This window comes from Leopardus geoffroyi, chromosome D4, assembly GCF_018350155.1.
Source record: "Leopardus geoffroyi isolate Oge1 chromosome D4, O.geoffroyi_Oge1_pat1.0, whole genome shotgun sequence".
NCBI lineage: Eukaryota > Metazoa > Chordata > Mammalia > Carnivora > Felidae > Leopardus > Leopardus geoffroyi.
The window spans coordinates 18177132-18189170 of record NC_059342.1 but is presented as its reverse complement, the minus strand read 5'-3'; the positions used below and the strand labels follow the sequence as shown (position 1 = coordinate 18189170).

The window sequence follows — 12039 nt, the reverse complement described above, 5'->3', positions numbered from 1 at the left end:
ATTTTCATTAGAGGTCAAGCATTTGGCCAACATGTCTACTGAATGTATGGCCCTTCAAGTAAAACTATTATCATTTCAGTGAGGAATGGATTTTATTTCCTCCTGGCTTTGGAGCACATCACTGGATTTCTGAAGGAACAGTCTCCTGTTTCCCTATCTGCTCGAACTCAAGTAATAAAATCTGCTTAATGATACACTTACTTAAAGCCACGAATCCAACAGTATTTGCTTGCCGAGAAGGTCTTGTCAGTAAGTGCTGAGTGGGTGGGTATTTGCTTCCAGATTAAGTGTATACAGCAGGTTAAGTCTACTTTTCTCCCTCAAGGAATCTGGCCTCACAAATCCTTTCAAAATACAGGTTCATGGGAAGGAGACTACTAAAAGTTTTCACTGCTACTAAAACGATGTGGGAGGGAGTGGGGAGGGAAGTATGGGGTCTGTGTACCAGGCCCATTGCTTATGTAATGTCATTCATTCCTCACGGCAACCTGGCGAGGTCTGGAGTTCAAATTCCCCATACGTAGTGAGGAATGTGAGAATTTCAATGACTTGCCCAAGATTCCACGCAAGAAAGGGCCAGAGCTGGAATCCTATCCTGGGAACCTTTAACTCTCAAAAATGCATATTTCTGTTACACCAAGTCATCTTTATAAAAAAGAGTGAAGAGGGGCGCCTGGGTAGCTCAGTCGGTTGGGCATCCGATTTCGGCTCAGGTCATGATCTCACCATCTGTGAGTTCGAGCCCCGCCTCTGGCTCTGTGCTGACCACTCAGAGCCTGAAGCCTGCTTCAGATTCTGTGTCTCCCTCTCTTACTCTGCTCCTCCCCCGTTCATGCTGTCTCTCTCTCAAGAATAAATAAAACATTAAAAAAAAAATTTTTTTTTTAAATGCGTACAGAAGTGGTGAATCTAATCAGGGCATTACCCCCCCCCCCCCAAGAGCAAAACAAAACCAAGAGCTTCATACTTAGGAATAGTTTATCAATGGACAGAATGAGATGTAATTATTAGAACTGAAGCGAGCGCATAGTTCGTGGAGCTGGCACGGAGCCAGCGTCTTTGGACATTTGTCCAACTTTGCCACTTAGGCTCGTTGGTTCCCTGAGAAACAACACGAGGCGGAAGTGATGTAGCAAGAGGAGGTGGGGTCCGCCAAATGCAGTGTCTGTCTTGCCTCTACAAACTCCAAGGGGCCCTGGTTGGCAGGACTAATATCCTTTATCACATGTAGCTGAAATACTCCTGTGAGTTCAAGTTCATGTGAAAAGTGCTTATTATCATTTTGTTTTTTATTAAGTAATGTCTACACCCAATGAGGGTCTCCAACTCAACGACCCCGAGATCAAGAGTCGTGCCCTCCACCGACTGAGCCAGCCAGGCGTCCCTACATTCTAATGGTTTTATTGGCTTTTTTTCCCTCCTGAATTATTGCATTGCGTGCATTCTCCCTCGTTTTTGGTTAGATGTACACAGAATTGGGTCTTTTTTCACCTTAATATGAAATTATTTGGGGGCAGGTAATGTTTATTTGCTCTCTATGGTTCAGTTGCATAATCCACATAAGTTGTTGGGTTTTTGTTTATTTTATTTATTTTGAGAGAGGGAGGGAGAGAGTCCCCAGCAGGCTCCGGCGTGTCTGTGCAGATGCGGGGCTGGGTACCACAAACTGTGAGATCATGACCTGAACCGAAATCAAGAGTGGGATGCTGGCCGACTGAGCTACCCAGGCGCCCCACGTAGCAAGTGTATATAAACTTTTAAATCTTGCTTATTATTACGTGTAACTATCATAGCGTATTTTGGAGAGTCTTTATAAACTTACTTTTCGAGTATTATAGAGTAGTTTTAAATTATAAACAAAAGCAAAACGTTTGTAAATGCCTTAGTACTGTTTATATATTTCCCAGTAAGGAATGAGTGTTGAACTCAGAACAAATATTGAAAAGACACAGCACGCTTGTTGCAAAATTGATTTCCAAAAGAGTCTTGTTGGCTATGGTGGGCCGAATCCTAGAGTGGGCCCTCAAGATTTCCCACTTTGATCTCCAGGACTGTGAATATGATGGGTCATCATGCCTATGATTATGCTGTGTTGTAGCCAAAGGGAGATTCTCCATCTGAGCTTAACCTTTTTAAAAGCAGACTTTTCTCCAGCTGGTAGCAAGAGGGATTCAAAGCGGGGTGGATGTTGGCTTGGCAAGGGGGCTGGGTGCCGTGCTTAAGACCAGAGTGGCCTTCAGGAGCTGAGAGCGATCCCTGGTCAACAGCCAGAAAAGTAAGTGGGACCTCGACCGATAGCTGCCAGAAACTGAATACCTCGCAAGACAATTTTTTCTCCAGAGCCTCCAGGTAAGAGGCCTGTCTGTATCTGGATTTTGCCCTTGTGACACCCTAAGCAGAGAACCCAGTCAAGCCCACCTAGACTTCTGGGTTATAAAACTGTGAAATAATAAATGCATATTATTTTAAGCTGCTATGCCTGTAGTAGCTTGTTATGCAGTAGTAGTAATGAATACATTGGCTTACTCTATACCAAGTAATACATGAAATTGTTCACATCACCACAGGTAGCAGTGGACGGAAGTCTGGAATTGTGTGATTAAAAGTCTTTGCTAAAACAGGGGCGCCTGGGTGGCCCAGTTGGTTAAGTGTCCGAATTGGGCTCAGGTCATGATCTCACGGTTTGTGAGTTCGAGCCCCACGACAGGCTCTGTGCTGACAGCTCAGAGCCTGGAGCCTGTTTCGGATTCTGTGTCTTCCTCTCTGTGCCCCTTGCCTGCTCACGTACTCTCTCTCTCTCTCCCTCTCTCTCTCTCTCTCTCTCTCAAAAGCAAATAGACATTTAAAAAAAGTCTTTGCTAAAACATTATTATTCACTAAATTTGTTTTTCTTTGATTGCTGGTGGAAATGAGCAAACAAGTAATTATTTTGTTGCTTTCTGATAACATTGGCGTTGGGGAACTAATAGAAAAACAGCCAGGAATTTCTGGATAAGAGATTTGATAGTGAGAGAAAGAAATCACAGAGGGAAAGAGTCCACCTAAAAAAGAGTGGTTGTGTTGAAGCTGGCTCGTCCTGGCTCATCAAAGCCAGTTGTTCACTGTTCAGGAACCTTCTTAGTCAGTTGATAGACGCGGCAATTATTAAAAATTGAATCATAAAACTTCTGATGAAAGAAGTTATGTTAAAAACACAGGTAACCAATACCCCAAACTCATCACTTCCTCATCGTTTTACATTTTACTGTTAGCTCTGCTCTTGAGGTCATTTTTGTCTCTGATGCATCTGTACGGTAGAAATACTATGATGATTTGCCGCCTCACGTTTCTTCCTGGCTTCACCTCAGGTGACCTCACGTTTGAAGCTTGAAATTGACAATGACGGCCATATTGACAGAAACTGGCAAATGCCTTTTCTGAACCAGTGAGAAAGTTCTTTTGAGACTTGAATCGGGGTCAGGTAGGGCCTTTTTCTTATTGGACGTGGCCCCTAGAGAATGCACTCTGGCACTTTGAGGGGAGACCTCCGGGGAGAAGGGAGACGACCCAGCAAAAGGCAGAGGCAAGTGATGGAGATCAACCAGTTCCTGAGGCTATGGGTAGTTCCTGCTTCACGGGTGGCAGTAACAGAGAGATGGTAATCTTCCCAACTCCAATCTGGTTCTGTTCTTGCATTATAATTCTCTGCTTTGCAGACACGGGTTGGCTTCATGGAATCGTTTAACTAGCCTTATTCCGTTTCCCTTGGCAGCTGGGGATCAGCTCTTATCAATGGATGCTTTTGTTAGATTGGGAGACATTCTTACCGGGTGATACAACAGCCCTACTGCCCTGCTCGCCTCTTCCTTGATAAGGGAAACTTGTATCGTGGATGGCAAAGCCCCAGAAGGTGAATCGTGATTTTTCTAAACCCAGCAAGGTAATCAATCTCATTACTCTTTACCAGATATTTGCTTTCAAGCCTTCCTTACAGCTAAGTGTGACCACGGGACCTAGTTCCGCCGTATATCCTTAGCTCAGAAGGCAACTGCAATTATTTTTTATACCTGTAATCACTCAACAGATACGTACCTTTGTACCATTGGATGTATTAGTCACTAAGGCAATAGAAGTAAACAGAACAGACGTCATCCCTCTTACCTTGCTTCATCTTTATGACTTTTTTTTCTTTGTTTTTGCGTATTTTGGCCTACTTTGAGAACGATGCGAGGTAGGCGTAGGTGGCTTTAAATGTGAAGCCCCAAACACATCCTTAAATTTTGGTCACAGTTATGCCTTATCAGATGTTGTTATGTAGTGATCAGTTAGATTCAAAGTCTCTGCCAGGCACGCATTGACGAAATTCTTATGTTTCTTTTTGAAACACAATCTGTTTACACTTGTTACATTTGATATGAAAGGTAGACTCCTATTTATTTTAGTTGATGACATCTAAGCTTGGGTAGGACATTGTACAGTTTCTTTTTTCCGTGAGCTCTGAAGCAGACCTTAACTCTGAACAGATCTTGAAACGTCTATTCCAATGTCAAATGTATATAGTAAGAACCTATATCTTTATCTTCAGAGGTTTTTTTTTTTTTTTTTTTTTTTTTTTTTTTTTTTAGCTTATTGAGAGAGAGAGAGAGAGAGAGAGAGCACATGTGTATGTGAGCCAGGGAAGGACAGAGAGAGAGAGGGAGGGAGAGAATCCCAAGTAGGCTCTGTGCTGTCAGCGCAGAGCTCAATGTGGGGCTCGATCTCACAAACCATATCATCACAAACTGAACCGAAATCAAGAATTGGATGCTTAACCAACTGAGCCACCCAGGTGCCCCATATCTTCGGTTTGAATATGTTGAAATGTGTGTGTGTGTGTGTGTGTATGTGTGTGTGTATACATATATGTGTGTGTGTGTATATATATACATATATATATATATATATATACATATATATATATGTATACATATATATATAGTTAATGTTCACACTTACCTAAAATAATTTCTTTCATCCTTGACCCTCAACACTGTGCCTCTAGGTGGGATGATGCACCTTAACTGCAGGCTTTCATCCATGCTTCGCTGGCATCACCTTCTGGTGGTTCGTTATTATGGCAAATTCCACTCAGCTAAAACTAATTTCCAAATGAGAGAGATCCAGGGATTTTTGGACAGAGGCGAGGTTCATTCTTCAGGCAGAAGCAGAGTGGTAGAGCCCAAAGAATATGGACTAGAAATCCTAGATTCAAATCCCAGGTGGACCACTCATAAACACTCTGAGAGCACCCTGAGTATCCATTCGTAAAGAGGAATCATATTACTGCCCTATAGCATTTGTGTCATAAGGATGAAATAGAATTACAGGAGAAAAGTGCCTGTGACCGACCGTGCCTGGCACATAGAAGGCATCCACAGTTGTAGTTGTGGTGTTATGATTTATGGTTTTCTCCCCAACTAGGTTGCAAGTTCCTTAAGACTCAAGATCTGATTCGTTTCACTTGCTGGTATTTTCCAGATACAGATATATTCTGTAGACAGAACAGGTCTGTGCTGTATCTAGAACAGTGCCTGGCACATGGTCAGTGCTTAATACATACTTGGTGGGTTAATATTGTTGCTACTATTATCATGAAAGTCAGATCAACAACTTACTGATTCCAGTGACTATTTTGAGGAATAGCTTCTACATCCCCTTTTCTTTTTCAAATCAGGTCCACACACAAATCCCCCCATGAAACCATCCCCAGCAGGCTCTAATTTGAGTTATCTGGTATTTCTCATGCTTAACGGACAATACTTCTCCTCCTCCTTTCCACTTAACACTGCACTCCAGGACCATTATCGCTGTCTGGTTGTTTCGTGTACGCGAGTCCTATCTTCTTAAAATTCAATTCCACCAAGAGTTCTTGACTGTTCATCACATTCTGGGCACTGTGCTAGGTTCTGGAAAGGAAATAGTAGCCACTTCAAGGAATCAAGCAGCTGCCCCCTCTTTTAGTAAATACAGATGTATAGTCAAACGGTAACATCACAATGTGATGTGGAAAACTATATGCACAGAGTACCTAGGTAGAAGAGAGGTGAGAAAGTGATTCATCCTCGAGACATTCCAGGAGAGGTTATAAGTGACGTGAACGTGATTTTAAAAGATGGTCAGAAATCTTCCAGTTGGTCAAGGTGAGGGAAGAATATTCCAAGGAATGAACCGTGTGTGCCCAAGAACGTGAGATGAGAGGATGTTATCCCAGAGAAGTGAGAAGAAGAGAATCTGGGGCACCTGGCTCAGTCGGTTAAACGTCCGACTCTTGGTTTCGGCTCCGATCACGATCTCACGGTTCATGGGATCAAGTCCCATGTTGGGCTCTGTGTTGACAGCGTGGAGCCTGCTTAGGATTCTCTCTCCCTCTCTACTCCTCCCCTGCACACGAACATGTGTGTGCTTTCTCTTTCAAAACTAAATAAGCTTAAAAAAAGAAGGATGGAGTACCTGGGAAATAAGGAGGGGCAGGAACTAGGGGGTGACAGAGGCATTGGCTCTATCTTGCAGAGTTTTGAATGTCATAGTCCATGTGGGTGATGGGGATCCCTGAATGCGATGATCTGGTGGATCTCTGATAGAGGGATGGAGGGTAAATTGGGAGAAAGACTGAAGTTCAGCAGAATTCAAGAGGAAGTAGGAAAGGCCCCGAGGAGAGAGCCTGGGGGCCTAACTGAAACAGTGAGGGTGGGGCTGACAGATCTTTAGGAAGAAGCTTCAAAACTGCTCTGACTAGCTTCGGTCATTGGAGGTAGAAAGATAAAAAGGAGAAAAAGAAACACTTAACAAGCAGCATTGTTTTGTGTCTCTTACTTGGTAAAGCGTAATACCAATCACACAAAAAGTGCCCAGAAATAGGCTGTTAACAAGCCATTGCCCATAGCATTGTCTGGTCTTGATTTAAGTTTGTTTCCAGTTTTAAAATTACTTTCTATGAACTGGAACTTTCCAAGCCCTTGCTCAGCCTCTTAGTGCATTTCCAGTCTATAAGGGATCCTCTTAATATTTCCAAGTTATTTGCAAACAGAAAACCAAAAAGGGACTTTGTTTTCCAACCACATTATTTATCTATTTAGACAGTTGTTAGCATAGTATTCAAAAGAAGCCTGAGGATAATGTGGCATGATCAAGAACAAAGGAAACACGTCAAACTGCACCAACGCACAGCACAAGCCTTTTTTTCGGGCTCACATAAGGTAACAATACAGTTTTTCTTTGTATTCAGGGTTATTTCGAACCTCATTTAGTCGTTAACTGTGTATCATAAACACAGATTTTTCTTGGAAAACTATTTCCAGGCTACACGAGGACGCGTCCAACTCATTCTGTCAGGGCTTTAGGATTATCAGGGAAGACGAAAAACACAGAATCAACAACGTTACTCATTTGCATAGGCTACACTCCATAATTACACAGCAGAGGGATAAGAAATGATTCCATTGATGATGATGGCTATCTTACAGCTATTTTTAACCTCTAAGAATTGAAAAGGGAACTAACAGGGCTTCAAATAAATCTTGAAGAGATGATTTTAAATCGTCAAAAATGGTGGAGGCATATCCTGTATGTTTAATACACATGGTCTCTTAAAAATAGATTTTTAAGACGAGGTCGGCAAACTGCACTCTGGTGGCCAGTCTGAGCTAAGAACGGCTTTACGTTTTTAAGTGATGGAAGGAAAAAAAAAAATCAAAAGAAGAATAAAATTTCAGGATACATGAAAATTCCCTTGAATTTCAGTGTCCATAAATAAAGTTTAATTGGAACATAGCCCACCCATTTGTTCCATGTGGCCGAGTTGACTGTCGTGCAAAGCCTAAAGTATTTACTGTCTGGCCCTTTCCAGAGAAAGTTTGCCAACCTTTGTTTTTAGAGCATATTCCCCTAAAGCAACACTGAGGCCTTCAGTACAATGAAGACTTCTTCACAGAGATTTCCTGTATCCGTGATTCGTTACGTTAAAAGACAAGAAAAACGCACGGATTTCGTAAAGGTAATAAATAGAGTTGCCGTATCATAAAATAATATACATGCTTTTACTATATTTAGGTTCCTTTTTATTTTATGTCAGTCTAGCATAGTTATTAAGGATATGCCTTTTAGGGTCATTCTTTTTCCAGGAATCTTGCTTAGCTTTCTGTGACCTTGGGCTAGTTACCTAACCTCTCAGGAAGTCTGAGGTTCCCTATAAAAACAGAACAAAAACGGTACCAACCTCATGAAGTCATGGTATTAAGTGGGGTGATTTTTTTCTGAAAGGCATTATTTAGCTCGGTACCTAGCGCATAGTAGGTGTGCAATAAATTTTTTTCTGAGTAGCATTATCATCCGAAAACGTCATTTTCTTGCGATCCCCTCCTAGCATTGCCTGTAATTTCTGCTTTGACAAGGGAATCCGCAAAACCCGGCCTATGTAATTTCACGCAGTAAGAGCCCTTCCCTCTGGATTGCTATTTGTAGAAAACTGTGCCTCGTGCACAAATCCAAGCGTGTACGTGACAGGAGAGTGGACCAAGGGAAGCCTAGGACGTCTAAAAACAGATCCCAGAGGTAGAGAGCTTTGGAAGGCTGGTGGGCAACTGGGTTGTTAACGCTGGTGAGCAGGACGTTGGGATTTTTCCATGTTAGAATCCATTCCAACTCTTTCTTTGGGGAGGAACGGGGTGATAAGTGGCATGAGGTGGTGAGCCCTCTTTAGCTGGCCCTTACAGAGCCAACCTCTGCCTACAGATAGCTCACAGGGGAGAAAAATCCCCGAAGACAAACAAGAATCTCTTTCCTCTCCCTGTCCCCCCAAAATCATTTACAGAAATATCAGAATTCCAGAAGGCAGCAAATATCCCCGCAATATCGCTGAGAAACAGAATTCCTATAGGCCCGCCGCTTTTTTTTTTTTTCAATCCCATGAAACAGTTTGTACAAATCTCACTTTTTTTTTTTTTCACTTCTGTATTTTGACATATTATTTTGAGGAAAATCCCTCTGAATTTTATCCTTGTTCCCCAGTTACGGTCGATTGAATGTAGTCACCCCAAAGAAGAACCAATCATTTCAGCATTTGTTACCAGCTCTAGCTGGACTCAGGGTTAAGAGGACACAGACAAACACCCACACATCAGCCTGGTGTGTGGGACTAAAACCCCAAAACTGTAATGCCTGGGACAGGATGGGGCGGGGCGAAGGGGGGGGGAGGGCTCTGTCTACTGGTAGGAGTAACTTTCATCGTCGTATTCCAGCTCATCCTCATCATCATCCAGCAGCCCATACTTAAATTTCCGGTAGATGGTGCCATCTTGGCCCATGTAGACGATGTCATCATCCTCCTCCTCATCATAGTCCTGGTCCCTGTACTCAATGACCTGATCTTCTTCAAAGCTGGTGCTTTCAAGATGGCTGCTCTTATAGGAAACATATGACTTGCCAGGGTCGGCCAGCTTCTCATAGCCGGCTTTTGCTACTGGCTGGGCTCGGCCCCGTGATTTCTTCCAGACAATCACCGCTGCCCCGAGCAGAAGCACCAGCATAACGGAGGAGGTGATGAACAGGGCTGTCTTGGTCCGCTCGCCTGCAGGCCCAATTTCACTTGCTTGAAGGATACACTCGTCTGTGGGAAGAAGACCTCAAAGGAAGAGGAGAGAGGAGAGAGGGGAAGGAGGGGAGAGGAGAAATGGAATAAGGAAAATTAGTTTCTGAGGTAAAAAGCTTTGCTCTGTCTTTGAAATCTAAAATGGCAGAATCGCTGTCTCTGATTTTCCTAGAGGGCATACTGCTCTACAGAATTGCACTGTGTCCCCCCTGAGGGTCCGAGTCTGCGTCTGATGATACCAACAAACCCTTCGAGGATGAAGGTCAGTGTGAGAACGAAAGAGTCCCCTCATCCTCATACCTCATGTGTCAGTCACTAAGTATTCAACCTTAACAATCGAGTTTTCTAGTTCCCTCTGACGAAAAAGATTTCATCTTGGGCCATGCTTCAGTTACTGCCAAATGCTCCATTTTTCCATTTTTTGTTTCAACTCTGACTTTCTCTAAGACTGATTCCTCTCCCCAGCTACCCTTCAACCTGGTCCAACGTTCAAAGGTAGAAAAGATTACTTATAAAACCATTGACTTTTTTTTTTTTTTTAATACGCCCAGTGTGCGGCTTGAACTCACGATCCTGAGATGAAGAGTCACTTGCTCTACTGACTAAGCCAGCCAGGCACCCCTTTCCCTATTCCTTAACCTGCCAAATGGGAACGTGAAAGAGAGTGTGAGAACCAGGGACAAAACTAGCAGGCTCTGTTGGATGTACGAGTTGACGTAACACTGTGAGTTTTCCATAAATGGTTTTTGAACCACGTGGGTCTGCCCCCAGGGTTCTTTTATGAGATTCTAGATACATTATATACACTAGCTTAATGGATGCAATTCTGCCCCTAGTTATTTTGGGGGCAATGATTTTTGCTTATTACATACTAGCCAATTAGGTCGGATTCACCACCACTATGTATCTCCCCTCTCTTTGTGCTAGTGATAAACAAATTTCCGATTTTATTCAAATTTTCATCCTCATGGGAGTTTTGCCCATCAAGCAGAGTGTCCTCTTGTGAAACAATAGCACTATCACAGTTGTTTTCGTCATTAACAATATCAGCACAGAATTTTTCTCTGGAGGAAATATTAAAGCACCAGAGGGATGGGTAAACTGTCTATGTGTGGTGTTTGGAGGTAAATACTGCCCAAAGCAGGAGAATCAATAAAAGATGTTTCGAGATCGTTTCAATTACTAGGGCGCCATATACAATCATGTCTTCTCGCTGTTCTCTAGGCTTAGGTCTGCAGAGTTAGGGTCACCCTCTGTGATCTGGTTTCGTGGAAGGAGCAGAGAGCCTCAGGAAGAAATGAGCAGATAATCAAGAGTATATAGACTGTTCAGGTTTGTCCCATGTGGATCTTCAGGTGTCACAGAAGGCCCAGGAAAGCTGACTAAATAGTTCTCAGTTGGAACAGGCTTGGAGAAACTGTGCACCCAACACGTACACACTTCTGGTTTCATTTAAAGCCATCGATATAATGAGGGTTACTATTCTTAGCTGACAAAGCCTGGATATTAGGCAATCAGACCCTGAAGATGGATATGGCTGAGGAGATGGGGAAATCAGCCGTTTGTGGGGGTAGGAAAGCTAAAAGAAGGGAATGGTTAGTTTTTGGAAAGACGTTTAGAATTGAATTGCAAAGGCTAATGAACAACAAAAAGGAAATAGCTAGTAGCAGTTATGGGTCTGGGATTTACTTCACTTATACGTGGACAGGCTCACATAAATATGATGTCTCTTTGTCAGACAGTGATACATCTGAACCCCAAGGAAATGATCTGCTTCTGGACGAGAGAATATATTTTAAGAATATATATCATATATATTTGTGTGTGTGTGTGTGTGTGTGTGTGTGTGTGTGTGTGTTTATTTAGGGATTACTCCATTTGGGATCTAAGTTTGTGGTCAGTGAAGACCAAGTACCCATATGGATGGGGTTGGGGGTAGAAGCCAGTTGGGGGCCTGGGAATTGGTAAAAGGGGTTTTGTTTCTTTTTAGCCTTTGATGAAAGTTCATGTCTAAAATGCCTTAAGTCTCTAAGGGGAGCCCTAGATATTGGCTAACTTCCATAGAATGATTAAAAATAATATTGGCATTAGCTTCTTTGAGAGTTGATTCCTTTCCTTTTCCCTGGGAGGGAAGAATAAACAAGAAGAAGGAAAAAAATTTATAAAGATGAGGTTCTAGAAAAAAAAAAAAAAAGAAAGAAAGAAAGGAAAAAAAAAAGAAGAGGTGAGATTCTAGACTGACTTGAACTCTCATCTCAGAGGCAGCATAGCAGTGGAAAGAAGGCAGGCTTTGCAGGGTCACCTGGGTGGCTCAGTCCGTCGAACGTCTGGTTCTTGATTTTGGCTCAGGTCACGATCTCATGGTTCGTGAGACTGAACCCCGCATCGGGCTCTGCTCTGACAGCTTGGAGCCTGGAGCCTGCTTGGGATTCTCT

At 42.8% G+C, this 12039-nt stretch overlaps 1 protein-coding gene across 2 annotated transcripts in view; it reads right to left on the bottom strand.

Annotated features, from left to right (window-relative positions):
- Positions 1–7752: 7752 nt before the first annotated feature.
- The window catches only part of PCSK5 (proprotein convertase subtilisin/kexin type 5), a 460872-nt gene continuing 456585 nt past the window's right edge, over positions 7753–12039 (bottom strand). For both annotated transcript variants that reach the window (XM_045468528.1, XM_045468529.1), the window contains one exon: positions 7753–9622. In XM_045468528.1, coding sequence (XP_045324484.1) covers positions 9219–9622 — 404 coding nt within the window. In that variant the 3' untranslated portion in view covers positions 7753–9218. The remainder of the gene's footprint in view (positions 9623–12039) is intronic.